This window comes from Lathyrus oleraceus, chromosome 3 (genome assembly GCF_024323335.1).
Source record: "Lathyrus oleraceus cultivar Zhongwan6 chromosome 3, CAAS_Psat_ZW6_1.0, whole genome shotgun sequence".
NCBI classification, from domain to species: Eukaryota; Viridiplantae; Streptophyta; class Magnoliopsida; order Fabales; family Fabaceae; genus Lathyrus; species Lathyrus oleraceus.
Genome location: NC_066581.1, coordinates 389,226,130 through 389,253,769, shown reverse-complemented (window position 1 = coordinate 389,253,769; position 27,640 = coordinate 389,226,130). Strand labels below are relative to the sequence as shown.

The 27,640-nt window shown below is 39.8% G+C and overlaps 3 protein-coding genes across 3 annotated transcripts; all 3 read right to left on the bottom strand.

Moving 5' to 3' along the window:
- Positions 1 to 4,211: 4,211 nt before the first annotated feature.
- On the bottom strand, positions 4,212 to 5,123 carry LOC127131398 (uncharacterized). Its single transcript, XM_051060323.1, has one exon. It carries the CDS (start codon positions 5,121 to 5,123, stop codon positions 4,212 to 4,214), a length of 912 nt encoding a protein of 303 aa, XP_050916280.1.
- Positions 5,124 to 19,809: 14,686 nt separating this feature from the next.
- Positions 19,810 to 20,661, bottom strand: LOC127131397 (DEAD-box ATP-dependent RNA helicase 15). Its single transcript, XM_051060322.1, has one exon. It carries the CDS (start codon positions 20,659 to 20,661, stop codon positions 19,810 to 19,812), a length of 852 nt encoding a protein of 283 aa, XP_050916279.1.
- A 986-nt stretch (positions 20,662 to 21,647) lies between these two features.
- On the bottom strand, positions 21,648 to 23,263 carry LOC127131396 (calcium/calmodulin-regulated receptor-like kinase 1). Its single transcript, XM_051060321.1, has 3 exons — positions 23,252 to 23,263; positions 22,597 to 22,851; positions 21,648 to 22,553 (listed from the first exon to the last, which is right to left on the bottom strand). Exons 1-3 carry the CDS (start codon positions 23,261 to 23,263, stop codon positions 21,648 to 21,650), a joined length of 1,173 nt encoding a protein of 390 aa, XP_050916278.1.
- Positions 23,264 to 27,640: the final 4,377 nt, after the last annotated feature.

Here is a 27,640-nt window from a genome sequence, read left to right as displayed (position 1 = left end):
CACTTCCATGGTGGTACAAGCCTGATCTCATATGTGCTTTTCATCAAGGAGCACCCGGACATGACATTGAGAACTGCTACCCTCTCAAATATGAAGTCCAAAAGCTAGTGAAGAGTGGAATGGTGTCCTTTGAGGACCGTGCACCTAACGTGAAAGCTAACCCACTACCCGCTCATGGAAATTCATCTGTTAACATGGTAGACGGTTGCCCTGGGGAATTCAAAGTGTTTGATGTCCATTTTATTCAAAGGTCCATGGTGACGATGCATAAGGATATTTGCTTGGTTAGTGAATGTGAGCATGACCATGATGGTTGTGCTATTTGCAGTATTAATCCAAGAGGTTGTGATATTGTGAAAAGAGACATCCAGCGGTTAATGGATGAAGGTATGATCCAGATTGTTCAATCCTGTCATGTAGATGACGATGTGAATGTGATTATTCCTGTGCTTAAGAACCCAAAGAGGGTGGTAATCCAATATGATAGCAGCAACAGTAACAACATCAGCCAAAGATCGACATCTCTGTTAGTTATACGGTTGGCGGGTCCAGTCCCGTACGCATCCGATAAGGGTATTCCTTATCAGTATAATGCAACTATGGTGAAGGATGGTCAAGAGGTTCCTTTACCTACGACCAATTTTTTCGTGAGCATTGCTGATGTTACTAAGGTGACCCGCAGCGGTCGAGTGTTTGGGCCGGTGTTCCCAAAAGATATGGAAGAGGGTTCAGTTGGTAAGAAGGTGGAAGTGCCTGCAGCAGATCCAGTTAGTGCTTCAAAGCGCCAGTCTGGGGAATCCAACAATTTGAAGACTAATGATGATGATGAGGTACTTCGATTAATAAAAAAAAGTGAGTTTAATATGGTGGAGCAGCTGCTTCAAACCCCCTCAAAAATTTCAGTATTGTCTCTGCTTATGAATTTAGAAGTGCACAGAGAAGCACTGCAAAGAGTTCTATAGCAAACGTTTGTGGAACATGATATTACGGTGGATCAGTTTGATCATATTGTGGCTAACATCACTTCATGCAATAATCTCATCTTCTGTGATGAAGAACTCCTTGAAGAGGGTAGGAATCATAATTTGGCTTTGCATATCTCCTTGAACTGCAAAGATGATGCTTTGTCCAAGGTGCTAGTGGACACCGGATCATCGTTGAATGTGTTGCCGAAGTCAACATTATCGAAGTTGCCATATCAAGGAGCACCTATGAAGTATAATGGTGTAATTGTCAAAGCTTTTGACGGTTCACGCAAAACAGTGATAGGTGAAGTGGACCTTCCAGTGAAGATAGGTCCGAGTGACTTCCAGATTACTTTTCAGGTAATGGATATCCACCCGGCCTACATTTGTTTGTTAGGAAGTGTCGCACCTCGAAAAAATGGGGATACGACTTCAAAGCGAAGCACGATCGCACGCTCGCAATGATTTGACTGAACAGAGTCGCCATCGAACTTTATTTATTCCTAAAAAGGAAAGGGGAAATATCGATAAAACTCAAGACAAAAAAAAGGATAAGATATGGTCATCGCAACCAATATCAGAGTTCGGGAGTCGATTACGCAAGGGGAAGGTATTAGCACCTCTCACGTCCGTTGTACTCAACGGGAACCATTAGGTCAGTTGTGTGCATTAATGTTAGTTTGAAATGTTAGGCTTTTCGAATTATTAGGTGGGAAAGAAAGAATAGAAGAAAGAGGAAATGTTTTTGGATTTTTGACGAAGGACTAAACCTAAGTTTTTTATTAGTGGGCCTGACAAGATTTAAAAATCCTGCTCCTACGTATCTCAAAAGAGAAATCAAGGCTTACGTAGTTCTGGATAGAAAAATGTTTGTTTGTTGGTCGATTTTAGCGAAAGCTATACTGTATTAATCGACGAAAACATTGTTTTACCAACAACAGATGAGGAGTGGACGCATACCACACATCGAACGGATTTATAAATCTACATTCGGAAAAGCGTCATTTATCTCTACTCAACAATCGTGGCCGAAACATTGTTTTGTATCACTTAAGACAATATATCTTTCGTTTATGAAAAAGGTTTTTGATTAATCGCACGGCGGCGAAAAAAGAGTTTGATTGGTTGGATGTATTTTGAGTGATGGCGAGAACTTGGATGAGCGAGATATACATCTCGAATCGTAGCCTCAGGAGTGCATGGTATACACCATGTTCCATTTCCATCTTTATTGAAAAAGGTTAAGATAGGAATTAAGTATTTTGGAATTTGATTGGGAAAGGGTTTGAAGAAACCGCATTGACAGTTTTAGAAGATGGCGAGAGTTAAGATTGGCGAGGCATACGTCTCGAATCTTAATCTCAGGAGTGCATGGTATACACCATGTTCCATTTCCACCTTTATTGAAAAAGTGTTAAATAAGATTTAAGTATCTTAGATTTGATTGAGAAAGGGTTTGACGAAACCACGTTGACAATTTTAGACGATGGCGAGAGTTAAGATTGGCGAGGCATACGTCTCGAATCTTAACCTCAGGAGTGCATGGTATACACCATGTTCCATTTCCACCTTTATTGAAAAAGTCTTGACTATGAATTAATATTTTTGAGTTTTTATTAGAAAAAAAATGGCTTGACATTAAATCAAGCATTTGATGAAAGTTTGAAAAATAAGTGGAATCGAATTGGAGGGAGAAGTGAATTGACTTGTTTATTGAGAAAATACTCGACGTTGGATCGAGTCATATTTTTGGTCTTTTGAAAATTGTTGATTTTATTCTTGTGTTAGTAGCTAACTAAACAGTCAAAGAAATAAAACAGTAAAATTATTACACATCGGGGGAGTGGGGTACATTTTGTCAAATGGGGATTCAAGAATCATGAAATAATTAAATCAGGCCCAAACAACAAATGATGCGAAATATGAGTGTAAGTGCAAGAGAACCGGCTCATTGTAAGAAAGCCCAAGAGTAAGCTATGTGAGGTTGATGGCGATGCTTAAAAGCGATCGACTTACAAGGGTATGAAAATGGGCTCGATATTAAATCGAGAAAAATATGATTTTTATAGTTTAAAAATGGTTTTGAATGAATGATGAAATTAAGAGAAAGCAGATCAACCATGAGTATAATAAAAACATAAACAATAAAATAAAATGCTAAAATAAAATAAAATGCAAATGCTGAAAGAAATAAAATGCTCAATACGAGTATCGAACTCACTACACTAAAGACCATAGAAACCCCCTCTCCACTAGACCATTTGTGGTTAGTTATTATTCTAATACTAATTTAGATATATAAACCAAAATAGATTAAAAATTAGAATTCAAAAAAAATAAAAATAAATATAAAAGAAGGTCTGTTGCACTACCAAATAAATGATGGGGGGACCACAAAATTAAAACCCAGTCGCCTGGCTGTTGGGTTTCCAAAAGAGAAATGAATTGGAAATTAGGAAAACTAAATGTATTTTTTATGGATTAAATCATTTGTTTTATTTAAAATAAAGAAAAAAAGAAACTGAAAGAAAAATGAAACACAGTAAGGAAGAAAAAAAAACTCTCTCGTCGTCCTCAACCAAACTCGCCCTCACTCGCTACGATTCTCCTTCCTCATCGCTCCCTCAAACCTCAAGATTTTTCTCTCTCTCTCAAACGCTATCCCTCAACCTTTACTCTCAAAGTCTCTCTCTCGATCGCGCTCTCAATCGGTCGTTCATGCATCTCCCTCACAATCTCAATCGCTCGCATATCTCGCTCTCTCTCGCAACTTCATCGCTCTCACTCAACTCTCAACATCCTTCCATCGCTCTCACTCAGTGTCGTTCCCAATCGCCCACATCTCACTCAACTATGTAAAAAACCAATGGCTGAAACGAAAAAACTCACCTTCGGCGGTGACAACGGCAACGATGAAGCTCACAGGTTTGTCTTTGATTTGGTGATTAGGGTTTGTGGTATCTTTTTCGCCGTTTCCACTCTCTCAAATTTTTTCGTCGTCCACACTGATTCCTCTCTTCTCTATTTATCTCCACAGCTTTAGGGTTTTGATTTGGTCTATGCAGATCCAAACGGGTGTTTCTGCAAAATCCTTTCGGGATGCTCAGATTTGGATTGCCCTGTTTATTGTTAAATTCGGAAAAGGTAAACCGACCTACACTTTCTCCTTGAAATTTGTCTTCATTCCTTTTTTAGGATATTCCTTGAATTACTGCTTTGACTAATTTTACCTGTACCCTTTTTTTACTACAGTGAAATTTCGGGGTATTGGTCTGAACTTGAAGATTTTCCTTGGTCAGTTTGTGTAATTGAGTCGGCGGTTTCATTAGGCGAACTGGTTTCCGCAACAGCAACAGCAGCTTGAGGTGGATTTCCGGACGAAAGTGATGGCATGTATGTAGATGTATCAATCTGCTCAGGAAGCTGTTTCATATCCACCTCAATCCGGGACTGAACATTATTGAGAACGTCAACATCGGGTGAACATGAAACAAATGTAGTTGCAAGGCCTTTGGTGCCAAACCTTCCAGCTCGGCCAACTCTGTGTAAGCATGTGTCTGCAGAGTCAGGCATGTCATAGTTTGTCACAATATTCACGCGTTCAATGTCAATTCCTCTGCCAACCAAATCGGTTGCTACAAGAATCCTGGTATGTCCCTCCTTTAAACCTTTATAACGCTTCAACCTTTCTTCCTGGGACATTCCAGAATGAATGCATATAGATGGAAAGTTGCATTCCACAAGCAGCTTGTCCACTAGAGAACTATCTAGCGATTGAGTTTTTTCTGATTCAGCAAGCATGTGATTCATTTCCTCGATTGCTTCTTCATTGTGGCGCATAATATTAGTCTTCGTCACATATACAACATCCTGAAGTTGATGGAGAACATCCCTCAAACGATCACCTAGCACCAAGATATCCTCAACAATGTCATGTGAAATCTGACTTTTCTTTGTTTGTGTAGACAGGATTTTACTCAAGGATTGAATGCTTGAAAGTGGACCATGGATTTGCTCAACCAAATTATTCATCCTGACATTATTTTTCCATGTTGATTGCTGAAGTAACATTGCTTTCTGATCCATAACATATGCCATAGCTAGAGACTGTGAAATACCAACGGCATTTGATCTTTGATCAGAAGTGAAGTTGCGCATATAAATCGGCTCATCCTTGACCCGAGGGGTCTGAGTTTGTTAAAAGAGGGAGCTCTTATTTGTATTGTGTTAAAGAATGCAGATGGAATTTAGAAATGATTGTAACCCCTTTTTTTTTTGGACTGCCATGAGTTTTCTGCTACAAGTTGTTGTCGGTGCCATGTTCTTTATTGTTTGTTGCAGGTTAGGGACGAGATTGCAAGCATGTTGATGAAGGAGTACCGACAGCAGGTGCAGGTGGTGGTTCGGCTATGATGCTGTAGTTTGCAGAAACAATGGCGGCATCAACAAAACAGTTGCTCTCCACTTGATCAGAAATTTCTTGTGCAGAGGTTATGTTGCACATGAGTACATCCGCGACATAGCCCATGGTTAACAGCATCAGAGATTGCATTTGACAAATGCTGCTTGTCGAAACAGCGAGGCCGTCAGAATCTCCATAGTGATCAATAATCTTCTTCACTTGTGATATACAGTCAGAGAGGGCCTTCACTTCTTCCGCAACCAAGTGGCTATAGTGCTAGCTAGAGCTTTCATTTGAGTCATTAAAAGGTGTACTGAAACCATGTGTTTGGGTCAGAAAATTTAAGTGATGTAATACTTGTACTCAAACTCATCAATGCCATGAGTATTTTCAGTTTTCTGTAATGGCAATTGAAATACAGTTCTACATCCATTGTGTTATCTTTTGACATGCCTCAATTAGAACATCTAGAGCCATGAGCTCGATGGAAGTTATCTTTTCACCTTCTTTTTTTTTATCTTCAGTCTAACAATGTTAGGGGGCTTCACATTCCCAATGGTTTAACAAGAGATTAATTTCAATGCACCGACGGTGCAAATCGATTATACAATTGACTTTATAACTCTTGAAGATAAACTTTTAGCCAATTAAACGAAATTAAAAGAAGATAGATGATTTAAACATTCAAGAACACCGACAAACTCCTATGATTATCGGCTGTACAGTAGAAGATGTCTGGCTATGATTTCTTTTAGGCTTCTTATAAAGCTTAGATAATGCTTGAACAACAGTCCTCATTGAAGGTCTAGTTTTGGAAACTCCACTGACACATTTGAATGCAAGTGAGGCCATATCATTAAGCTTGTTTACATCATAGTTTTCATTCAGTTGCGGATCCACAATTTCTTCCCATCCAATCTTGCCCTCACTTTCCATGGCAGCTAGTTTTACGTATTCCATTAGCCCCTGCTGTGGATTTCTTCCAGTAATAAGCTCGAAAAGTAGCACACCAAAACTATATACATCGCTTTTCTTAGTGAAGGTACTTGTAGATATATACTCAGGATCAAGATATCCAAAAGTTCCTCTGATATTGGACGCACGCGGATTAATCATCTCTGGTCTGGAAAGCCCAAAGTCAGTGACCTTGGCTTTCATAAACTCATCCAATAGAATGTTGGAAGACTTGATGTCACGGTGCACAATAGGTGGATCAACCCCATAATGTAGATATTCCAGCACCCTTGCAACATCTAGTGCTATGCTAAGTCTCAAATCCCAGCTTAATGGCTCATAATCTTTTCCATATAAATGAGAAGCAAAACTGCCATTGCTCATGTAAATGTAAAGGAGCATATGTCGTCCTCTTTCCGTAGCATATCCCACCAAAGCCACAAGGTTTTTGTGATGTAATCTTCCAAGTAATAGAACCTCAGTTAAAAATTCTTGTTCTCCTTGTCTTGAATTAGCACCAAGAACTTTAACTGCAACCGTCTCACCTGTAGGCATTTGTGCTTCGTAAACAGAACCAAATGCTCCAAGGCCAATGATCGTTGTAAAATTAGAAGTGGCCTTTTCTACATCTTTCAGCTGCTTTTATCAAGCCAAAATCCGAAACATCTAAGCCAGAGACATCAAGGATTTCCCAGGAAGCATCAGCTAACGCAATCAAGACATCATCACTCAGCAACTTTCTTCGTCTAGCAATCGCTGCCACTGCTAACTTAATATCACTCGGCAAGCCGATAGCAATCTCTTCCAAATCTTCAATAATATCCTCCAAAGGTCTTCCAAGAACTCCAATGCAAAGGTTGACTAGACTTTGAGGCTTTTTCTTCTTAGATAGAAATCCGGGAAATTGAGGATGGTTGATTACGGCAATGGAGGACTTTGGATTTGAAATTGGATTGGAATTGGGATTAGATGTGAATTATGGTTATATCTTGGTTGTGATTTTTTTCTTTTTTCTTTTTGATGGAATTTGGGAATGGATGGTTGCCTTTGGTCATGAATGTATGCAAATGAATTTTAGGCCAAGTGCCAAATAAAAAAAAAAATAAAAAAAAAAAATTCAGGACCAAAATTGGGGTATGACAGTTGCCCCTATTTAAGTATCTTCAACTAGAGAATATGAAGCAGGACACTCTTCATATGATCATAGTGGGAGATGGTTAAATACTAAGAAGACCCGGATTTTGATCCTGAATCCCTATGACGTGATGTGATATGATATGATATGATATGATATGATATGATATGCATGGATGCATGATTCTTTTTTTTTTGTAATTTTATCTGCTAGGGATATGGTGGACCCTTGACAGGAGATGCTACTTAGACAGACCAAACTGTGGGGAATGCTGATGGTCCACAGGAAGACAGACAAATGGTAAGAAACAAACTTGTTGGGGAAGACAAATCCGGCTGGAGGATCAAACACACACTGGAGAGTACTCAAAGTGAAATTCGATGAACGACTTAGAATACAAGAGATTTCGGTAGTAAGTTCACACATGACTTACTAAACCCGAAAAACTTTCTACAACAGGTTCATACATGACCTGATAACATTGGAACAGAAGGTTCAGCAATAGGTTCATACATGACCTGACAATACTTGAAAAGATTCTTCAAAATAGGTTCAGACATGACCTAGTAATACAGGAATAAAAGCTCAATAACAGGTTCATACATGACCTGACAATGCTGGGGAATACCAAGAACGGTTCTGACAGCAAGTTCAAACATGACTTGTCAACAAACAGAAAAATTCAAAAAGAGTGTATCGACAAGTTCATACATGGCCTGACAACACTGAAATAAACATAGAGAAAGATTCTTCAAAACAGGTTCATACATGACCTGGTAATACTGGAATAAAAACTCAACAGCAACAGGTTCATACATGACCTGACAATGCTGGGTAATATCAAGAAGTTTTGACAGTAGGTTCAGACATGACCTAACAAACTCAGAAAAATCAAAAAGAGTATATCAACAGGTTCATACATGACCTGATGACAAACTAAATACTTTGAGAAAATTTCCAGAACAAGTTCATACATGACTTGATGACACTGGAACAAAAGGTTCAACAACAGGTTCATACATGACCTGACAATGCTGGAATAAAGGCTCAACAGCAACGGGTTCATACATGACCTGACAATGCTGGAGAAAATCAAGAAGTTCTGACAGTAGGTTCAGACATGACCTAACAAACTCAGAAAAATCAAAGAGAGTATATCAACAGGTTCATACATGACCGGATAACAAACTTGAACATTTTGAGAAAATTTCTAGAACAAGCTCATACATGACTTGACAACATTGGAAAGATTCTTCAAAAACAGGTTCAGACATGACCTGGGAATATTGGAATAAAAGCTCAACAGCAACGGGTTCATACATGACCTAACAATGCTGGAACATCCAAAGAATTTTCAACAACAGGTTCATACATGACCCGACAAAACAGGAACATTCAAAGAATTTCAATTTACAGGTTCATACATGACCTGACAAAACAGAAACATTCAAGAAGTTCTGACAACAGGTTCAAACATGACCTGACAACACTTGACTATTCAAAGAATTTCGATTAACAGGTTCATACATGACCTAACATCGCTTGGGAACAATCCACGGGAGTTTTACCAATAGGTTCATACATGACCTGAGAATATTGGAAAACATACAAAGGAACATCATTGGAGTTTTCTAACACAAAGAACCTCCAAGCTTCTGGAAACTCCTCAAGATGATAAGTCATACATGACTTTCACGGAACCATCAGGAAAGATAGGGTAATTAAACTTTCTGTACGTGCCAACAACAATTGGACTTTTGACCGTAAGTAATGGACTACAACCAACTTTGCCAGCAACAACTGGACTTTGACCAAAAGCAATGGATTACAACCAGCTTGCCAGCAACAACTGGACTTTGACCAGAAGCAATGGATTACAACCAAACTTCAGATATCAATTACGAATGTACTTACAAACAGACTGGTAGTGATGCCAACGACGATACTAGTGACAACTGGTCTTTGGGTCAAGGGATAACAATCACCAACGTGACCTGGGTCAATGCAAAATGAGCACAAAGTATATTTTGGCTATGCATGATTTGGACTTTGCTTATATGCATGATGTATGAATGCAAATGCTGACAATATACACTGGAAATTAGGGAAAGCTTTATGGAGGTACTGAATCCTCAACACCAATAACTCAACCGAAGGAGTGAGTAAATGCATCAAAGGAGGATCTATCAAGCTGAACAGTTACACTGGCCCAATAATCCTTCCAGAGAATGATAAATTCGTGCTCTCTGGAGATAGATATTGATCATCCAAGGGGAGTCTTGCAACTTGAGACTTGCAGGGAAAGACGAAAGATTTCCTTTTAATATTTCCACATGTCCAAGCAAAATTGTGTTTCTCAATATGTTGAAAAATTCTTTTTTGAGTTCAAAATTTCATTATTAACAAATAAATGACGTTTTGCATAACAAAGAAAATCAGAGAAAAACAGCAAATGATAGAATTTGATGGGCAAACTTGTATTTATTCAAGAATGGTAGCACACAAATGGCGTAGCTCCATGGAATATTACAAATTTGAAAATGGCAATAGGGAAAGGTTTACATTGAATCGCAATGACTACTGCTATCCCTAATAACAATGACTCCACGAGACCTTGCTTCTGAAGGGAGCAGTCAAGTTGATCTTCCACTTTCAAACCTTCTGTGTTGATTAGTGACAACTGATGCAGTCTATGCCTTTTGTCCCTAATTTTTGCTTGGATCGCCCTTTCGGGTTTTCAATCCACCGGGACGCTCCTTTTTGCCTAAGTCGCCCTTTCAGGTTTTCAAATTAGTGAGCTATCATCCTTTTTTTTTATCCCTAACTTTTTCCTAGACCGCCCTTTCGAGTTTTCAGTCCACCGGGATTTGTCAGGCATAGTATCTTTTGACTGCATCAGAGTTCACAGGGTGAATGAGCTCTTCGCCATCCATAGTTGTGAGAAATAGAGCACCTCCAGAGTATGCTCTCTTTACAACGTATGGGTCTTCATAGTTGGGAGTCCACTTCCCACGTGAATCTTTGTGTATTGGCAAGATCTTCTTGAGCACGAGATCTCCTTCCTTGAACTCTCGAGGACGGACCTTTTTGTCAAATGCCTTCTTGATTCGTTGTTGGTACAATTGTCCATGGCACAGAGCGGTCATCCGCTTCTCATCAATGAGATTAAGTTGATCATAGTTATTTTGGATCCATTCAGCTTCATCCAGCTTGGCTTCCATCAATATTCTCGTGGAAGGTATCTCTACTTCGATTGGGAGGACTGCGTCCATCCCATATACTAAGGAGAATGGGGTTGCCCATGTTGAAGTGCGGACTGAGGTCCGGTATCCATGCAAAGCAAAGGGTAGCATCTCGTGCCAATCCTTATAAGTTTTCACCATCTTTTGCAAGATCTTCTTGATATTTTTATTGGCAGCTTCAACAGCACCATTCATCTTTGGACGGTATGGAGAAGAATTATGGTGGTCAATCTTGAAACTCTCACATAATTCTGTCATTGTCTTGTTGTTCAAGTTTGAACCGTTGTCGGTGATGATCTTGCTTGGGATTCCATAGCGGCAAATAATCTCCTTCTTGATAAAGCGAGAAACCACATGTCTCGTCACATTGGTGTAGGAAGCAGCCTCTACCCATTTAGTAAAGTAATCGATGGCAACCAGGATGAAGCGGTGACCATTGGAAGCCTTAGGCTCTATAGCACCAATCATGTCGATGCCCCACATTGAGAAAGGCCAAGGTGATGTCAAAACATTCAACAGTGTTGGCGGCACATGCACCTTATCAGCATAAATTTGACATTTATGACATTTCCTTGCATAACTGAAACAATCAGACTCCATGGTCAACCAGTAATAGCCAGCTCTCAAAATCTTTTTGGCCATGGCATGTCCATTGGCATGGGTCCCAAAGGATCCTTCATGAATCTCCTTGATTAACATGTCTGCTTCGTGTCTATCCACGCATCTGAGCAGAACCATGTCATGGTTTCTCTTGTAAAGCACATCATTGCTCAAAAAGAATTTGGATGATAACCTCCTCAGAGTTTTCTTATCCAACAACGTAGCATCTTCTGGATACTCTTGACTTAAAAGATATCGCTTGATGTCATGAAACCATGGTTTATCATCAGTTTCTTCTTCAATCAGCTGACAATAGGCAGGCTCATCTCTTCGTTCGATTCGAATAAGTGGAGCTTCATTATGGAATCTGACTTGGTACATTGATGCTAATGTTGCCAAAGCGTCAGCCACTTGATTTTCTACTCTTGGGATGTGATGGAAAGTGATATCGTCGAAGTATTCTATCATCTTCACAACATGAGCGCGATACGGGATCAACTTCGCATCGCGAGTTTCCCATTTTCCTTTGACTTGATATATCACTAAGGCTGAATCTCCATACACCTCAAGGATCTTGATTCGGAGATCAATTGCAGCTTCAAGACCAAGGATACAAGCTTCATATTCAGCGACATTATTCGTACAATCAAAGCACAACCTTGCTGTGAAAGAGGTAAAGCCACCATTTGGATTCATCAAAACAGCTCCCACATCATGACCACTGTAATTGGAGGAACCATCAAACGCGAGCTTCCATCGAGATCCTGGTTCTGGTCCTTCATCTGGGCCTGGGATCTCACAATCCTTTATCACCATTATATCCTCATCGGGGAAATCAAACTTCAATGGCTGATAGTCTTCAACTGGTTGGTGAGCAAGATACTCTGCTAACACACTTCCCTTTATTGCCTTCTGGGTTACGTATTGGATGTCGTACTCTGATAAGAGCATCTGCCAACAGGCAAGTCTTCCAGTTAAGGCAGGTTTCTCAAAGATATACTTTATTGGATCCATCTTCGAGATCAACAAAGTAGTATGGCAAATCATGTACTGCCTCAAACGACGAGCGGCCCATGCTAGCGCACAACAAGTTTTCTCCAAAAGCGAATATCGACTTTCACAATCAGTAAACTTTTTACTCAGATAGTAAATAGCATGTTCTTTCCGACCAGTTTCGTCATGTTGCCCCAGCACACATCCCATTGATCCTTCAAGCACGGTCATATACATGATTAATGGCTTTCCTGGGACAGGTGGAATCAAAATAGGAGGCTCTTGCAAGTATTGACGGATCTTCTCAAAAGCACTTTAACAATCAGAATTCCATTCAACAACTTGATCTTTTCGAAGCAATTTGAAGATAGGCTCACACGTGGCCGTCATATGTGAGATAAACCTTGAGATGTAATTCAAACGTCGAAGGAAACCTCTAACCTCTCGCTCGGTGCGTGGAGCAGGCATTTCTTGTATAGCTCGGACCTTGTCAGGGTTTACCTCAATTCCTCGTTGACTAACGATGAAACCAAGCAACTTTCCTGAACGAACACCAAATGTGCATTTTGCAGGGTTTAATCGTAATCTAAACTTTCTGAGGCGTTCAAACAGCTTCTTCAGATGGCTCATATGATCTTCTTCATTTTGAGATTTAGCGATCATGTCGTCAACATAGACCTCTATCTCCTTGTGCATCATATCATGGAAAAGAGTGACCATAGCTCTTTGGTAAGTTGCCCCAACATTTTTAAGGCCGAAAGGCATTACCTTATAGCAAAAAGTTCCCCAAGGGGTAATAAAAGTGGTCTTCTCCATGTCGTCTGGAGCCATCTTGATTTGGTTGTATTCCGAAAAACCGTCCATAAAGGAGAAGACAACAAATCTTGCAGTGTTGTCTACCAGAGTATCAATGTGTGGTAGAGGGAAATCGTCCTTTGGACTAGCTTTGTTCAGATCCCTATAGTCAACACACATCCTCACCTTTCCATCCTTTTTGGGCACAGGTACAATGTTAGCTACCCATTGTGGGTACTTCGCCACTGCGAGAAAACCAGCGTCAAATTGTCGTTTGACTTCTTCACGAATTTTCAGAGCCATATCTGGTCTTGTTCTTCGGAGTTTTTGTTTTACTGGCGGGCAATCTGGCTGAAGTGGCAGCTTGTGCTCAACGATGTCGGTATCTAGACCTGGCATATCCTGGTATGACCATGCAAATACATCCACATATTCTTGTAGCAGCTTAACCAGTCTCTCTTTGATGCTTGCTTCAAGCGTGGTACCGATTTTGACTTCTTTCTTCTCTTCCTCTGTGCCAAGGTTGATTGTTTCCACCGGTTCTTCATGTGGCTGAAGGGCTTTGGACTCGTGCTCGAGCAGCCTTACCAATTCGTCGGGGATGTAACAACCTTCTTCACCCTCTTCTTCCGCTTGGTAGATAGGGGAGTCAAAGTTATGAGAGGTAGTAAAGTCATTGGATTCAACGGGGTTATCATTTATTCTGCATGTTTGAATGATTGATTTCTTTTAGAAAAGTAGAAATAAAAGATGCATAAATGAAAAGTTTTTTTTTGTTTTGTTTTGTTTTTGAAAAGATTGCCATTTTCTTATGAGAAAGCCAAGTAAATGAATAATAAGAATTTAACAAAATACCTTTCATTCATTGATAATGATTATTTAAAAATGAAAAAGGGGCCCTACAACATGATCCATTAGCCTTGGGCAGAGCTAAGGATTTGAAAGGAAAAAGACAACAATTATTACTTTGACAAAGGAAAAATTTCGGGGATCTCAACCGCCTTCCAGTTGTTCAAAGCTGTCTCACACCGGTAAACCAAACATGGTTCATCTTCATTTTCGGTGCTATCTTCAATGGCATTCACCGCAGGATCTCCATGGGGAGGAAGAGGATTGTTCTTCACATTCGGTCCCATGTCCTTAAAAGACAAGATCTTGCTTTCAATTAGCTCACGAACCCTATGCTTCAGAGCGTAACAACCCTCTAAGTCATGCCCGGGGGCACCTTCATGGAAAGGGCACTGTGCATTAGGATTGTACCATGGAGGAAGACGATCAGGTGGAGGTCCCATAGGTCTGGGAACCACCAACCCCTTTTGCAATAGGGAGGGATACAACTCAGTGTACGACATTGGAATTGGATTGAAGGTCGCCCTCTCCCCTTGCCTCCTATTTTGGTTTTGAGCATTTTGCTTTGGTGCTTGAGCTCTCGGCTGTTGATAAACAAGAGCTGCTGGTGCTTGTTGATAAGCTGGAGGAGTCGTAGCACGTTGTTGAACTGGAGTTGGTCGATAGACTAGAGGCGCTTGATAAGCCTGAGCAGGCTGTTGATTGAATGCAGGCGTCACAGCAGCCACGTATGGTTGTGGAGCATACTGGACGGGATACATGGGTTGCTGATAAGGAATTGGTTGTTGAACATACTGCTGAGGTGAGTATTGTTGTGGTCTCCTTCTTGGAGGAGCTCTTCCTTGACCAGCAGTCACAACATTTGTTTCCCCTTCCTTCTTCCTAGGAAACCCTCCAGAGAACTTCTTTGGATTAGCATTTGAAGTTCCAGCTACAACCGCCAGTTTGCCATTCCTTACGCCATATTCAACGCGAGCTCCTATAGCAACAAGCTCGGAGAATCCCAAAGAAGCACTTCCAACCATCTTCTCGTAGAACTGAGGTTGGACAGTGTCGATGACAGTTCAGCCAATTCCTTCTCAGCTAGAGGTGGTTCGACTTGAGAAGCCAACTCCCTCCATCTCTGAGCGTACTCTTTGAAGGACTCCTTATCATGCTGAAACATGCTCTGCAACTGTCTTTTGTCAGGCGCCATGTCCATATTATATTTGTAATGTTTTATGAACGCGTCTGACAGGTCTTGGAAACACCTGATCCTATTCTGATCCAGACTCAAATACCACTTGGAAGGAGCCCCACTTAAGCTGTCCTGAAAACAGTGGATCATCAGCTTGTCGTCCTCCACGTGTGCAGCCATTTTTCGATAATACATGATGAGATGGCTCTTTGGACAAGTGTGCCCCTTGTATTTGTCGAAGTCCGGAGTTTTGAATTTTGCTGGAATCACCAACCCGGATACAAGGCACATTTCTTTGGCAGCAGATCCAAAGACGTGGTCTCCTTCTAGATCTCGGAATTTCTTCTCAAGGAGCTGCATGTTCTCCTTTACCTCCCTGAAGTCCTCAAACCTTACTTCGTCACCAGCAACGGTTGAGTCAACAGTCTGATACATGTGGTTTTGATCTTCATAGTGAGGAATATGCCTAGCATAGGCGGCTGGTGGAACCATAGTATGGATGACCGGACGTGCGCCGGTGTAAACTGGTAATGGCACAGCTTGTTGGACAGATTGCCCCATTTCGTGCACCACCTCCGCTCGGGGGACGAAATCATAGGGTAGCCCATATGGAGGAAGGGTTGAGGGTAACATCCTCTGAGGTGGGACTTCCACTGCTGGGCCCGTGGTCTCTGAAATCACGGTCGCTTGTGGAATCTCGAACCTGAAGGTTAAAGCTTGCAGCATCTCTCGCATCTGGGACATGCCTCCTTTGATTTCGTCTAGTTCAGCTCTAACTCGGGCGCTCTCTTGTTCTTGTTCGGCCATTCTTTGTCTTGCTCTGGCGCGAGTATTATACTGGTGTTGAAAATTCAGCGTGAAACTGGTGGAAGAAAAGGCGGAGTGAGACTCTATTTGGGAAAATGTATGAATGCATGTATGGATGCATTTTGTTTGATAAAAACCAAGAGTTTTGCTTTTTATGCATATGCAATGAATGGATGGATGCAATGTTTTTTTGTTTTTTCTTTGGATAAGTTCAAAGGTCGGAGGTATGGATAAATTTGATTGCTTTCCAAGAATAGATTCTCACCGGGTATGATCTAGGGCTTTGTTACAAAGGATCCCCAGAGTCATTGATTCACAAGAATGTTTGACGCTTACGGGAAATACTTTCCGGTCGTCAACTCCATCAAGGGAATCTATTCTGGGTGAGGTTCTCGTACCGACTCTTACGAAGTATTCACCTCAAGAGTTTGTACTACGCAACCATCGACTTGGTTCTAGACAGGGTACTCAGAGTCATGGATTCAAAAGAATGTTTGACGCTTACGGGAAATACTTTCCGGTCGTCAACTCCATCTAGAGAATCTATTCTGAGCGAGGTTCTCGTATCGATTCTTACGAAGTATCCACCTCGGGAATCCATACTACGCAACCATCATTCCTAGTTGGCCAAAGGTTCAATGTTCTAAAAGGTTCTTAGGGTCATGGACCCCTTTGAAACATTGAAGCTTACGAGGTATACACCTCGGGCAACAATATTTGCAAAAGGATCTACTCTAAGTGAGGTTCTCGTACCGTCTCTTACGAAGTATACACCTCGGGAGTCTGTACTACTCAACCATCATCTTATCTTATGTTTTTTCACTCTAGACTCGGGTGTAGAGTCTTTCCCACATGGTTTGCAATCAAATACCCAAATACCAACAATCACAATATAACCAATATACAAATATATCAAAAACAATAAAGATAATAAAAGCGATAAATAAGGAAAAGCCACACAATTAAACAAACAAAAGCACACAAACGTCCTAACTAGGCTTAACTCACTTAGGGAACGGTCTGTCCCCAGCAGAGTCGCCATCTGTCGCACCTCGAAAAAATGGGGATACGACTTCAAAGCGAAGCACGATCGCACGCTCGCAATGATTTGACTGAACAGAGTCGCCACCGAACTTTATTTATTCCTAAAAAGGAAAGGGGAAATATCGATAAAACCCAAGACAAAAGAAAGGATAAGATATGGTCATCGCAACCAATATCAGGGTTCGGGAGTCGATTACGCAAGGGGAAGGTATTAGCACCCCTCACGTCCGTTGTACTCAACGGGAACCATTAAGTCAGTTGTGTGCATTAATGTTAGTTTGAAATGTTAGGCTTTTCGAATTATTAGGTGGGAAAGAAAGAATAGAAGAAAGAGGAAATGTTTTTGGATTTTTGACGAAGGACTAAACCTAAGTTTTTTATTAGTGGGCCTGACAAGATTTAAAAATTCTGCTCCTACGTATCTCAAAAGAGAAATCAAGGCTTACGTAGTTCTGGGTAGAAAAATGTTTGTTTGTTGGTCGATTTTAGCGAAAGCTATACTGTATTAATCGACGAAAACATTGTTTTACCCAAAACAGATGAGGAGTGGACGCATACCACACATCGAACGGATTTATAAATCTACATTCGGAAAAGCGTCATTTATCTCTACTCAACAATCGTGGCCGAAACATTGTTTTGTATCACTTAAGACAATATATCTTTCGTTTATGAAAAAGGTTTTTGATTAATCACACGGCGGCGAAAAAAGAGTTTGATTGGTTGGATGTATTTTGAGTGATGGCGAGAACTTGGATGAGCGAGATATACATCTCGAATCCTAGCCTCAGGAATGCATGGTATACACCATGTTCCATTTCCATCTTTATTGAAAAAGGTTAAGATAGGAATTAAGTATTTTGGAATTTGATTGGGAAAGGGTTTGAAGAAACCGCATTGACAGTTTTAGAAGATGGCGAGAGTTAAGATTGGCGAGGCATACGTCTCGAATCTTAATCTCAGGAGTGCATGGTATACACCATGTTCCATTTCCACATTTATTGAAAAAGTGTTAAATAAGATTTAAGTATCTTAGATTTGATTGAGAAAGGGTTTGACGAAACCACATTGACAATTTTAGACGATGGCGAGAGTTAAGATTGGCGAGGCATACGTCTCGAATCTTAACCTCAGGAGTGCATGGTATACACCATGTTCCATTTCCACCTTTATTGAAAAAGTCTTGACTATGAATTAATATTTTTTGAGTTTTTATTAAAAAAAAAATGGCTTGACATTAAATCAAGCATTTGATGAAAGTTTGAAAAATAAGTGGAATCGAATTGGAGGGAGAAGTGAATTGACTTGTTTATTGAGAAAATAATCGACGTTGGATCGAGTCATATTTTTGGTCTTTTGAAAATTGTTGATTTTATTCTTGTGTTAGTAGCTAACTAAACAGTCAAAGAAATAAAACAGTAAAATTATTACACATCGGGGGAGTGGGGTACATTTTGTCAAATGGGGATTCAAGAATCATGAAATAATTAAATCAGGCACAAACAACAAATGATGCGAAATATGAGTGTAAGTGCAAGAGAACCGGCTCATTGTAAGAAAGCCCAAGAGTAAGCTATGTGAGGTTGATGGTGATGCTTAAAAGCGATCGACTTACAAGGGTATGAAAATGGGCTCGATATTAAATCGAGAAAAATATGATTTTTATAGTTTAAAAATGGTTTTGAATGAATGATGAAATTAAGAGAAAGCAGATCAACCATGAGTATAATAAAAACATAAACAATAAAATAAAATGCTAAAATAAAATAAAATGCAAATGCTGAAAGAAATAAAATGCTCAATACGGGTATCAAACCCACTACACTAAAGACCATAGAAACCCCCTCTCCACTAGACCATTTGTGGTTAGTTATTATTCTAATACTAATTTAGATATATAAACCAAAATAGATTAAAAATTAGAATTCAAAAAAAATAAAAATAAATATAAAAGAAGGTCTGTTGCACTACCAAATAAATGATGGGGGGACCACAAAATTAAAACCCAGCCGCCTGGCTGTTGGGTTTCCAAAAGAGAAATGAATTGGAAATTAGGAAAACTAAATGTATTTTTTATGGATTAAATCATTTGTTTTATTTAAAATAAAGAAAAAAAGAAACTGAAAGAAAAATGAAACACAGTAAGGAAAAAAAAAAAACTCTCTCGTCGTCCTCAACCAAACTCGCCCTCACTCGCTACGATTCTCCTTCCTCATCGCTCCCTCAAACCTCAAGATTTTTCTCTCTCTCTCAAACGCTATCCCTCAACCTTTACTCTCAAAGTCTCTCTCTCGATCGCGCTCTCAATCGATCGTTCCTGCATCTCCCTCACAATCTCAATCGCTCGCATATCTCGCTCTCTCTCGCAACTTCATCGCTCTCACTCAACTCTCAACATCCTTCCATCGCTCTCACTCAGTGTCGTTCCCAATCGCCCACATCTAACTCAACTATGTAAAAAACCAATGGCTGAAACGAAAAAAACTCACCTTCGGCGGTGACAACGGCAACGATGAAGCTCACAGGTTTGTCTTTGATTTGGTGATTAGGGTTTGTGGTATCTTTTTCGCCGTTTCCTCTCTCTCAAATTTTTTCGTCGTCCACACTGATTCCTCTCTTCTCTATTTATCTCCACAGCTTTAGGGTTTTGATTTGGTCTATGCAGATCCAAACGGGTGTTTCTGCAAAATCCTTTCGGGATGCTCAGATTTGGATTGCCCTGTTTATTGTTAAATTCGGAAAAGGTAAACCGACCTACACTTTCTCCTTGAAATTTGTCTTCATTCCTTTTTTAGGATATTCCTTGAATTACTGCTTTGACTAATTTTACCTGTACCCTTTTTTTACTACAGTGAAATTTCGGGGTATTGGTCTGAACTTGAAGATTTTCCTTGGTCAGTTTGTGTAATTGAGTCGGCGGTTTCATTAGGCGAACTGGTTGCCGCAACAGCAGCAGCAGCTTGAGGTGGATTTCCGGACGAAAGTGATGGCATGTATGTAGATGTATCAATCTGCTCAGGAAGTTGTTTCATATCCACCTCAAACCGGGACTGAACATTATTGAGAACGTCAACATCGGGTGAACATGAAACAAATGTAGTTGCAAGGCCTTTAGTGCCAAACCTTCCAGCTCGGCCAACTCTGTGTAAGTATGTGTCTGCAGAGTCAGGCATGTCATAGTTTGTCACAATATTCACGCGTTCAATGTCAATTCCTCTGCCAACCAAATCGGTTGCTACAAGAATCCTGGTATGTCCCTCCTTAAAACCTTTATAACGCTTCAACCTTTCTTCCTGGGACATTCCAGAATGAATGCATATAGATGGAAAGTTGCATTCCACAAGCAGCTTGTCCACTAGAGAACTATCTAACAATTGAGTTTTTTCTGATTCAGCAAGCATGTGATTCATTTTCTTGATTGCTTCTTCATTGTGGCGCATAATATTAGTCTTCGTCACATATACAACATCCTGAAGTTGATGGAGAACATCCCTCAAACGATCACCTAGCACCAAGATATCCTCAACAATGTCATGTGAAATATGACTTTTCTTTGTTTGTGTAGACAGGATTTTACTCAAGGATTGAATGCTTGAAAGTGGACCATGGATTTGCTCAACCAAATTATTAATCCTGACATTATTTTTCCATGTTGATTGCTGAAGTAACATTGCTTTCTGATCCATAACATATGCCATAGCTAGAGACTGTGAAATACCAACGACATTTGATCTTTGATCGGAAGTGAAGTTGCGCATACAAATCGGCTCATCCTTGACCCGAGGGGTCTGAGTTTGTTAAAAGAGGGAGCTCTTATTTGTATTGTGTTAAAGAATGCAGATGGAATTTAGAAATGATTGTAACCCCTTTTTTTTGGACTGCCATGAGTTTTCTGCTACAAGTTGTTGTCGGTGCCATGTTCTTTATTGTTTGTTGCAGGTTAGGGACGAGATTGCAAGCATGTTGATGAAGGAGTACCGACAGCAGGTGCAGGTGGTGGTTCGGCTATGATGCTGAAGTTTGCACAAACAACGGCGGCATCAACAAAACAGTTGCTCTCCACTTGATCAGAAATTTCTTGTGCAGAGGTTATGTTGCACATGAGTACATCCGCGACATAGCCCATGGTTAACAGCATCAGAGATTGCATTTGACAAATGCTGCTTGTCGAAACAGCGAGGCCGTCAGAATCTCCATAGTGATCAATAATCTTCTTCACTTGTGATATACAGTCAGAGAGGGCCTTCACTTCTTCCGCAACCAAGTGGCTATAGTGCTAGCTAGAGCTTTCATTTGAGTCATTAAAAGGTGTATTGAAACCATGTGTTTGGGTCAGAAAATTTAAGTGATGTAATACTTGTACTCAAACTCATCAATGCCATGAGTATTTTCAGTTTTCTGTAATGGCAATTGAAATACAGTTCTACATCCATTGTGTTATCTTTTGACATGCCTCAATTAGAACATCTAGAGCCATGAGCTCGATGGAAGTTATCTTTTCACCTTCTTTTTTTGTATCTTCAGTCTAACAATGTTAGGGGGCTTCACATTCCCAATGGTTTAACAAGAGATTAATTTCAATGCACCGACGGTGCAAATCGATTATACAATTGACTTTATAACTCTTGAAGATAAACTTTTAACCAATTAAACGAAATTCAAAGAAGATAGATGATTTAAACATTCAAGAACACCGACAAACTCCTATGATTATCGGCTGTGCAGTAGAAGATGTCTGGCTATGATTTCTTTTAGGCTTCTTATAAAGCTTAGATAATGCTTGAACAACAGTCCTCATTGAAGGTCTAGTTTTGGAAACTCCACTGACACATTTGAATGCAAGTGAGGCCATATCATTAAGCTTGTTTACATCATAGTTTTCATTCAATTGCGGATCCACAATTTCTTCCCATCCAATCTTGCCCTCACTTTCCATGGCAGCTAGTTTTACGTATTCCATTAGCCCCTGCTGTGGATTTCTTCCAGTAATAAGCTCGAAAAGTAGCACACCAAAACTATATACATCGCTTTTCTTAGTGAAGGTACTTGTAGATATATACTCAGGATCAAGATATCCAAAAGTTCCTCTGATATTGGACGCACGCGGCTTAATCATCTCTGGTCTGGAAAGCCCAAAGTCAGTGACCTTGGCTTTCATAAACTCATCCAATAGAATGTTGGAAGACTTGATGTCACGGTGCACAATAGGTGGATCAACCCCATAATGTAGATATTCCAGCACCCTTGCAACATCTAGTGCTATGCTAAGTCTCAAATCCCAGCTTAATGGCTCATAATCTTTTCCATATAAATGAGAAGCAAAACTGTCATTGCTCATGTAAATGTAAAGGAGCATATGTCGTCCTCTTTCCGCAGCATATCCCACCAAAGCCACAAGGTTTTTGTGATGTAATCTTCCAAGTAATAGAACCTCAGTTAAAAATTCTTGTTCTCCTTGTCTTGAATTAGCACCAAGAACTTTAACTGCAACCGTCTCACCTGTAGGTATTTGTGCTTTGTAAACAGAACCAAATGCTCCAAGGCCAATGATCGTTGTAAAATTAGAAGTGGCCTTTTCTACATCTTTCAGCTGCTTTTATCAAGCCAAAATCCGAAACATCTGAGCCAGAGACATCAAGGATTTCCCAGGAAGCATCAGCTAACGCAATCAAGACATCATCACTCAACAACTTTCTTCGTCTAGCAATCGCTGCCACTGCTAACTTAATATCACCCGGCAAGCCGATAGCAATCTCTTCCAAATCTTCAATAATATCCTCCAAAGGTCTTCCAAGAACTCCAATGCAAAGGTTGACTAGACTTTGAGGCTTTTTCTTCTTAGATAGAAATCCGGGAAATTGAGGATGGTTGATTACGGCAATGGAGGACTTGGATTTGAAATTGGGATTAGATGTGAATTATGGTTATATCTTGGTTGTGATTTTTTTCTTTTTTCTTTTTGATGGAATTTGGGAATGGATGGTTGCCTTTGGTCATGAATGTATGCAAATGAATTTTAGGCCAAGTGCCAAATAAAAAAAAATAAAAAAATTCAGGACCAAAATCGGGGTATGACAGGAAGGCCATGGATTCATGAGGCGGAAGCTGTTACCTCCACATTGCATCAGAAACTCAAATTTGTGAAGAATGGCAAGCTTGTCATTGTTGGTGTGGATAAGGCACTGTTGGTTAGCCACTTGTCATCTTTCTCTCACGTTGAAGCTGAGGATGAGGTTGGAACTCCGTTCCAAGCCTTATCTATTGTTGTTGAAAAGAGAGTTGGGGTACCTGTGTCCTCATTGAAAAATGCAAGGAAGATTGTTGAAGAAGGTAATGTCGATCAGTGGGGGCGAATGGTAGAGGTCTCCGACAACAAGAATAGAACCGATCTGGGGATTCATAAAGGATCATCAACTGCTAGATCAGAGGATATGCAACTTAGCTTCCATAGCGGAGGGTTCATTCATGGCAATGAATAACACTTAGTTGATGTGCTAGAGGATGACGAAGAGGAAGACTGCACCAATTTTGTGACGCATGGAAAGGCTTGCGACAATTGGACTGTTGTTGATATTCCTGTTATTATGCATCGATCTAAGTAATTGCTTTTATTTATTTTAAAAATCCTTCTCCTATGCCTAAGGGGGAAGTGAACATTGTTGGGCATTTCAAATTTGATCATCAGTGAAATTAATTCTATTCATCCATATCTATGATGTTTGTTTTTACTTTTTGCTTTATTCTGAACATGGTAATCACAAAAAACATAAATAAATAATATAATTGTCCATCTGCATAATATTTGGTCACAAATTCACTTCTCTAAAATCAAAATATCAAATCATTATGCAGGTTGGTTTCTAACCCCATTGAATACAATGATCCTTCTCCTTCTCCAAATTTTGAATTCCCTGTGTTTGAGGCTGAGGAGGAAAGTGATGAAGAAGTGAGTGATGAATTATCTCGTCTTCTTGAGCATGAAGGAAAAGCCATTCAGCCATTCGAAGAGCAGATTGGGTTAGTCAATTTGGGTTCCGAGGATGATGTGAAGGAAGTCAAGATTGGGTCTCGATTGTGTCCAGATGTTAAGAAGGGGTTGATTGATCTTCTCTGAGAATATTCAAATGTCTTTGCTTGGTCCTATCAAGACATGCCTGGTTTGGATTCTGAGATTGTGGAGCATAGATTGTCGTTGAAGCCACAGTGCCCGCCAGTCAAGCAGAAGTTGAGAAGAACGCATCCTGAAATGGCAGTAAAGATCAAAAAAGTGCAGAAGCAGATTGATGCCGGTTTCCTTGTGACTATTGAGTATCCGCAATGGGTGGCCAATGTTGTGCTTGTTCCAAAGAAGGATGGAAAAGTCTGCATGTGAGTCGATTATAGAGATTTGAATAAAGCCAGTCAGAAAGATGATTTCCCTCTTCCACACATTGATATGTTGGTAGACAATACAACTAAATTCAAAGTCTTTTCGTTTATGAACGGGTTTTCCGGATATAATCAGATCAAGATGGCACCCGAAGATATGGAGAAGACCACATTCATTACACCTTGGGGAACATTCTGTTATAGAGTGATGCCTTTCGGTCTAAAGAATGCTGGTGCAACTTACCAAAGAGCAATGACTAGTCTTTTTCATGATATGATGCATAAAGAGATTGAAGTATATGTTGATGATATGATTGCTAAATCAATTGATGAAGAGGAACATGTTGAGCATTTGTTGAACTTATTCCAGCGTTTGAGGAAGTATAAACTCCGCTTGAATCCCAATAAGTGTACTTTTGTTCTTTGTTCTGGTAAGTTGTTGGGCTTTATTGTTAGCGAGAAGGGTATTGAAGTTGATCATGCCAAGGTCAAAGCAATACAAGAGATGCCTGCGCCCAAAATTGAGAAGCAAGTCAGAGGTTTTCTCGGCCGCTTGAACTATATCTCAAGATTCATTTCACACATGACTGCCACATGTGCGCCTATATTCAAGATTCTTCGGAAAGATCAGTCTTGTGATTGGACCGAAGATTTCCAGAAAGCTTTTGACAGTGTCAAAGAATATTTGCTCGAACCTCCGATTTTGTCTCCACCTGTTGAAGGAAGGCCCTTGATCATGTATTTGACTGTGCTTGAAGATAGTATGGGTTGTGTTCTTGGCCAACAAGATGAGACTGGAAAGAAAGAATTTGCGAGTTACTACCTTAATAAGAAGTTCACCGACTGCAAGACTCAGTATTCTATGCTTGAGAAAACTTGTTGCGCATTGGCTTGGGCTGCCAAGCGTCTGCGTCAGTATATGTTGAATCATACCACTTGGTTGATATCCAAAATGGATCCAATCAAGTATATATTTGAGAATCATGTTTTAATTGGGAGGATTTCCCGTTGGCAGATGTTGTTATCAGAGTATGATATTGAATACCGATCTCAGAAGGCGATCAAAGGTAGTATCTTGGCTGACCATTTGGCTCACCAACCAATTGAAGATTACCAGTCGGTGCAGTATGATTTTCCTGATGAAGAGATCTTGTACTTGAAGATGAAGGATTGTGATGAACCATTGCTTGAAGAAGGGTCAATGCCTGGTTCCCGTTGGGGTATGGTATTTAATGGAGCTGTTAATCAGTATGGTAATGGCATTGGGGCAGTAATCATTACTCCTAAAGGCACGCATTTTCCGTTTACAGCTAGATTAACTTTCAAGTGCACAAACAATATGCCAGAATATGAAGCTTGCATTATAGGACTCGAAGAGGCCATTGATCTCCGAATCAAACATTTAGATGTCTTTGGAGATTCAACTTTGGTGGTGAATCAAATCAAAGGTGAATGGGAGACGAATCAACCCGGTTTGATACCATATAGAGATTATGTTGTAGCGAGGTTTTCGTTACTTTTAGGTTTATTGACTAAACCAAAAGTCAACATACAATTCGAGTCACCACCGCACTTTTATTTGTCCAAAGGAAAGGCTAAAAAGCGAACAAAAGCCAAGTAAGAAGTTTTTCAAATAAAAAACTAATAAAAATGTCAGAGATCTAGGTAAGGGGGTTGGTTATGAAATGGGAAGGTTTTACGCACCCAAAACATCCTTAGTACTCTAAGGGAACCTCTTTTTGCAAATATGTGTTGTAGGTTGGTATTTGTGAAAAGACTTGTGCAAAAGATTGGAGGGATGAGAAGAGAATAGATTATATTTACAAATTTTGTTGTTTGAATGGATGAACCCATTGTTTACGTACCATCACAAAGGAGGATCAAAACCTCGTAGTTCGGGGTAAAAATTTCAAGGATTGGTGAATTGATTTTAATCAAAAGTCTTAAGGTCTTTTGTTATCAAATGGAGAAAACTCAACCTAAACCAACAATCCACCATGTGAGGAAAGCTTCAACATGCTAGTGAGGGGTTAACCCTATAATAAGCATGGAAGGCTTATAATCCAACACTAAGGATGAGGTGAGATTTACATCAACTTCCGGCTACCAGTTGCAGGAAATAAAATCTTAATGAAAATTAAAAACAAGGCCATGGAAATGAAGCTCGTGTGATGGAGATCATCACTGTACCAATGGATCTCCCTCACTCTTCCTATATTGAGAGAAATGTGAGGGAGAAAATCATGGTGTTCAAACTAAAAGTTCACAAAATGAAGAATTGAAAGCACCAATGGCTTGCCTCAAGTGTGAGGACTTCAGAAAACCACATAAACACAAGAATGCTACATTGAATTAAGAGTTCTAGATCCAAAAAGCTTGAATGGATACCTTCAAATGGATGAACTTCTGGCCACGAATCCTTCAAGATCCTTGCTCCTCTTTGATCCTTGAGTGTAATGGAAGTGATTGACTAAGGAATTTGGCTTTAAAACTAAGTTAATGATACTGAATTTCAAGCTCGAAAGTAATGAAGAAAAATGAATAATTCCATTGGTGATGGTTAGGATTTTAGTGCAGCAGCATAAGGGATCTCCCAAAAGGTTTTTGAATAAAGCTCATGGTGCCTCTATTTATAGGTAAATGCATCAGCTGATCATGCTTCTTTCATGTGCATGGTAAATTGAAAATTGGATGCATGGGCCTGTGTATGCGTGTGGAAGGCCCAATGATGATTGCAAAAGTTTGTTGAGTTCACATAAAGAGTATTTGGTCGTGCACTTTGAATGGAGAAAGCTTGCATTTCAAGTTTTAGCATACAATATCAAAAATGCACCTTAATGGAAATAAATTCGAAACTCACAAATGGTAGACCCCAAGGACAATTGTGAGTAATGGTTGGAAATCCCTTGAAATAAGGAACAAAAGTTATGTTGGGCAAAAAATCATTTGGCATGTGAAAATTGATCAAAACTGGCTGGGAAAATCCAAGTGCAAAACATGTTCACATCTCTTTGAAAAATTTCACCCAAAAGCAAGCTTAATCAAACCCCTATATCCTTATGATAAAAGCTTCAAATGGAAAAACGTCCAACATAAAAATTGTATATCCTTTCAATATAGTCAATCTAGACTCAAATTTTTCATCATTTGGATTTTCTATGACAAAGTTATGGGCATTTGAAGTTGGGTACTTTTTCAAATTCAATGAATTAGGTCCAAGATGACCTATAATGTCTTGCATTATCACATGTATTTCTTTTAGGACTATGAAATTTTTTCCAACATAACAGTTTAATTATACATCTCAAG